This window comes from Papaver somniferum, chromosome 5 (genome assembly GCF_003573695.1).
Source record: "Papaver somniferum cultivar HN1 chromosome 5, ASM357369v1, whole genome shotgun sequence".
NCBI classification, from domain to species: Eukaryota; Viridiplantae; Streptophyta; class Magnoliopsida; order Ranunculales; family Papaveraceae; genus Papaver; species Papaver somniferum.
This window is the reverse complement of record NC_039362.1, coordinates 92,117,471-92,122,254: the sequence shown is the minus strand read 5'-3', so window position 1 is coordinate 92,122,254 and position 4,784 is coordinate 92,117,471. Positions and strand designations below refer to the sequence as shown.

General features: G+C 38.5%; 1 protein-coding gene across 1 annotated transcript; it reads left to right on the top strand.

The window, feature by feature from the left end:
* The first annotated feature begins 1,028 nt into the window (after positions 1 to 1,028).
* On the top strand, positions 1,029 to 4,163 carry LOC113282209 (receptor protein kinase-like protein ZAR1). The gene is made up of 2 exons (XM_026531182.1): positions 1,029 to 2,755; positions 3,169 to 4,163. Exons 1-2 carry the CDS (start codon positions 1,276 to 1,278, stop codon positions 3,834 to 3,836), a joined length of 2,148 nt encoding a protein of 715 aa, XP_026386967.1. The 5' UTR covers positions 1,029 to 1,275; the 3' UTR covers positions 3,837 to 4,163.
* Positions 4,164 to 4,784: the final 621 nt, after the last annotated feature.

Genomic DNA, 4,784 nt, shown 5'->3' with positions numbered 1-4,784 from the left:
TATTCATTAGATCAAAGTCTGCAAAAGAGGAAAACTGTTAATTATTCTGTTATAGTACTTTAAATTAACAAAGTGTTAAATGTCTGTTAAGGAGACTAGACTCTAGAGGTACAATGGAAAGAAGTGGGGTCAAATAGACCAGACTGACACAAACGGCTATTCCGATGATCACATGTAAACTTTACCATTCATTCGTCCAGCGATTCCATCCTGCTCGGCAAAGTTAATTATTGTAGTAAAAATCTCATGATAAACCCAAGTTTTACAGCTCACGCTCAAAAAAGTGCTAAAGAATCCCGGACAGGCAGCCAATTTTGCATGAGTACCACCGGTGCAGGTCGCTGCTTTTGACAAAAATGAAAATAACTCGGCTATGTAAAGGGTAAACATGACTGCTACCGGGTGACCGATCCTGGTGACCGATCCTGTTGATTAGTGATGAACATTATCTTGTTTTATACGAATTTGATAATTCCCCGCGCAGCCTTGTAAATTAATAATAAGAATTATCAAACAAATTCTGATTTTTTATCTTTCCCGAAGATTTTGTTCTAGCAGGATATTTTTAATCTAACAACATCATAGTTAATCATTCTGAAATATTAATTGTGTTCAATCAATCTAGTACATTTAGACAAAATACTTCCTTGTCTTTAAATTTACACACCCCGAAACCTCCATAGCTTGTAGAATGTTTTGATGCTTGCCATCAATGGAAACCAATTGGCAAACCAGTTTTATTTACCATTTCCTCTGTGGATGATGCTCCGGTCTAGCGCTATGGATCATAGATGTTGGCCAACACTAGTATTGGTAGCCAACAGGATCTGGGATCTGCCTACTAGCCTACTGCAATACCATCCAATATTGGCATTTTTCTAGGCCCTATGGTGGCATGACAAACTACACGCTAAGACGTGTCCGGAGAACAAAGGTGTCCTCCGTCCATTGTCCACTATATCTCTTCTCCTCCATGAATATCTCACGAGAAACTGGTAATAATAATTTATCATATTACTGGGAGCTAAACAGCAGTGAGAAAGCACAATTGGATTCTCTCTATTTTTCCAATGCCTTTCTCTGTTTCTCTCACACCACCTTCAAAGACTCTACCTTTACCTTCTTCTTCTTCTTCTTCTTCAGTTCCTCAACATTTCCAAACTCTCTGATCCTTCTTCTAGACCCAAACAAGGTATGAGCTAAACTAAAACTAAGCCAAACCCATTGTTCTTCTTTGGATTTAACTCCAACGGTCACATTTTCCTGTTCTTGAAGATGATTTTCACATGGGTTTGGTTTGTTTATTTCTTTACATTCAACTACTGTTGTCTATTTCTTGGTAGTTCTTTGAATAATCAAGGGTTTGCTCTTCTTTCATTCAAACAATCAATTAGTTCAGACCCAGAATGGTCATTGAGTAACTGGAATTCTTCAGATGAAAACCCATGTTCATGGAATGGGATTACATGCAAAGATCAAATTGTTGTTTCAATTACTATTCCGAAGAAAAAACTTGCTGGGTTTCTTCCTTCAAGTCTGGGTTCTCTTACTTCGCTTAGACATATTAATCTGAGGAATAATAAGTTACATGGAGATTTACCTCTTGAGCTTTTCAATCTTCAAGGGCTACAAAGTTTAGTTCTTTATGGTAATTTCTTCACTGGTTCTATTCCTATTCAGATTGGTAACCTTAAGTATCTCCAGTCTTTAGATTTGTCACAAAATTTCATGAATGGGTCATTACCTAAATCTTTATATCAGTGTAGAAGATTAAGAACTCTTGACCTTAGTCAAAACAATTTTACTGGTTCTTTGGAATTTGGGTTTGGCTCTGGTTTGATTGCTCTAGAAAAGCTTGATCTTTCTTTGAACCAGTTTAGTGGTTCAATTCCTAGTGATATTGGTAATTTGTCTAGTTTACAAGGAACTGTAGATCTTTCTCATAATCATTTCTCTGGTTTGATACCAGCGGGTTTAGGGAACCTTCCGGAAAAAGTGTATATTGATCTTACTTTTAATGATCTCAGTGGTCCAATACCTCAGAATGGTGCATTAGAGAATAGGGGACCAACTGCATTCATCGGAAACCCACGTCTGTGTGGACCTCCATTGAAGAATCCATGTCCTTCAGGTGGGAATGCTCGGAATGGTTCATCCTCATTTCCATATTTACCGGGAGAATCTCCGCCTTTAGCAGATGATGTTGGTGGTGGTAAGAGTGGGAAAAGCAAAGGGTTAAGTAAGAATGCTGTTATTGCTATTGTTGCATGTGACATAGTTGGGATTTGCCTAATTGGGTTGCTGTTTTCTTATTGTTACTGGAGGTTTTGTTCTTGTAAGAAGGGTAAAGATGGAAGTGGAAAGGAATCAAGGGGAAAGAAAGAGTGTCTGTGTTTTAGGAAAGATGGGTCGGAGACTCTGTCTGAAAATGTTGAGCAGTGTGATCTTGTGGCGTTGGATATGCAGATTGGTTTCGACCTTGATGAGCTTCTTAAGGCGTCTGCTTTTGTTCTTGGTAAGAGTGGAATTGGCATTGTATATAAAGTTGTGCTCGAAGATGGACTCACATTAGCTGTTAGAAGATTGGGTGAAGGAGGATCTCAAAGGTTTAAGGAGTTTCAAAATGAAGTAGAAGCAATTGGAAAGATTCGGCATCCAAATATTGTTACCCTGAAAGCCTATTATTGGTCCATTGATGAGAAGTTGCTCATTTACGAATACATTCCAAACGGCAACCTCTCTGCTGCAATTCACGGTAAATTTTCTGACTCCATATTACTCTTCAGATTTTGTTTGCTAAAGCAATTTAAGTAGGATACATATTATTCTTAGGAAGCTTGATTAAGGATTGTACAACAGTTATGTATGTGATTTATTATCATTAGGACCACTTGTGACATTTTGTTGTACAGACATCACAATCCTAACAATAGGGTGTTTAATGATTGATAAGCAATAGGAAGGGTAGAGTTGAATAGCATCTTTACCACAGGTTTATGTGGTCTTATATTTATGCTGAACACCCCTAATAAAAATGAAGTTAGAAAAGTATGATTTTAAATGTGCATTTTGTTTATGGGTACCATACACTTGAGTTTCGTCATCATTGTAGTATAGGTGGTTGCTGTCTAAACTAACATCTCTGAAATCATATCCTTGGATAATCAGGGAAGGCTGGGATGATATCGTTCACACCTCTAACATGGTGTGTTCGGATGCAAATCATCAAAGGAACGGCTAAAGGTTTGGCATATTTGCATGAGTTTAGTCCCAAGAAATATGTTCATGGAGACTTGAAGCCAAGCAATATACTACTTGGAGAAAATATGGAACCCCATATTTCTGGTTTTGGACTAGGCCGTCTTGCAAATATAGCAGGCGGATCTCCAACACTGCAATCAGACAGAATGGCGTCAGAAAAACAACAGCAGCTGCAACAGAGTGCACCATCTGAAGTTCCAACAATCAATTCAGCATTGAGTTTAGGGTCTTGTTACCAAGCTTCCGAAGCCTTGAAAAATGTTAAACCGTCACAAAAATGGGATGTTTACTCATTTGGTGTTATTTTGTTAGAAATGATCTCAGGGAGATCACCAATGGTGCAAGTTGGTACAACTGAAATGGATCTTGTTCGATGGATTCAGCTTTGCATTGAAGAAAAGAAACCGTTGGGCGACGTTTTGGATCCATTCTTAGCCCGAGAACCAGAAAGGGAGGAGGAAATCATAGCCGTGCTTAAAGTCGCTTTAGCTTGTGTTCAAACCAGTCCTGAAAAAAGACCTTCAATGAGACACGTATCCGATACACTGGAAAGACTAATCATTGCCACTGACTGAAAAATGTTTATCGCTGACAGGTAATATTCAATGACACATTGAACAGTAACCCAAGTTTAAATAGACCAGTCCCTGGGGTTGTAAAGAAGTGACAATGTTATCTGAATGTATCATTCAATTTTCGTATCACCATTGCTGTTCAACCAGATTTTGAGATGTAAAACTTCTCTTTTGTTGAACTTGAAGCCATGTCTTAACCTGTGTTTTGTTCTTACATAGATTTTCAGCTATCAATTTTCTTTCTTTTTCTTTTTGGCTGAACATAAGTTGTTTGTAGTTGTACAAGGAAATGTGTGTATTGTGCTTGTATCAAATTGTTTTTTTGGAGTCATTGATGTTAAGTATGTTTGTCTTTCATGTTTGGCTACATGTGATTTTGCATTTGATTCTTTTTTGGTGAAGTCAAAAAAGTAAAGCAAAACCCTGTGGAGTGCAATTGAACAGGACAACTTCTCTCAATCAGTCATTTTGTATAGTAAGTAAAGCATGGGCCGGGTACTTTTACTAGTCTGATTGATATGGTCCAGAAATTTTATATCAAAATATTTGTACTTCCTACATTTTCTCCATAGTATCTTTATCCCCGAGGAACACAATATATAGTCTGTGGTTCTATGGCTGCAATAAAGGCGCCTGCGGAAGTTCTGCCCAGTGCGGCTCTTTTTACTAGGCAGGTTGTTTCCCTAACTTGAGTGTGTAATACTGGAAGATTTGGGCGAAGCAATGTCGTGCTAGTGAAGACAACATTATTAAGAAGAGGGCAGGAGCATGCCTACTATGTGCCGTCTGTGCAGGAAGAGTAGCGAAACTATTAGCCATATCGCTTGGCATTGCAGAGTTGCTAAGAGGATTTGGGCTTGGGCGGCTGGAATTTTTAATCTGCAACCTGATGAAGACCTGGTGGCCTCGTACAAGGCTGCAAGAGGACGTAGGAGAATGATAAAGGAT

What these genes read in the sequence shown, in the direction of transcription:
- LOC113282209 (XM_026531182.1), top strand. Translation starts at nt 1,276, where the DNA reads ATGATTTTCACATGGGTTTGGTTTGTTTATTTCTTTACATTCAACTAC. An exon ending in CCTCTCTGCTGCAATTCACG is followed by an intron (nt 2,756 to 3,168) that starts GTAAATTTTCTG and finishes TTGGATAATCAG; the next exon opens with GGAAGGCTGGGATGATATCG.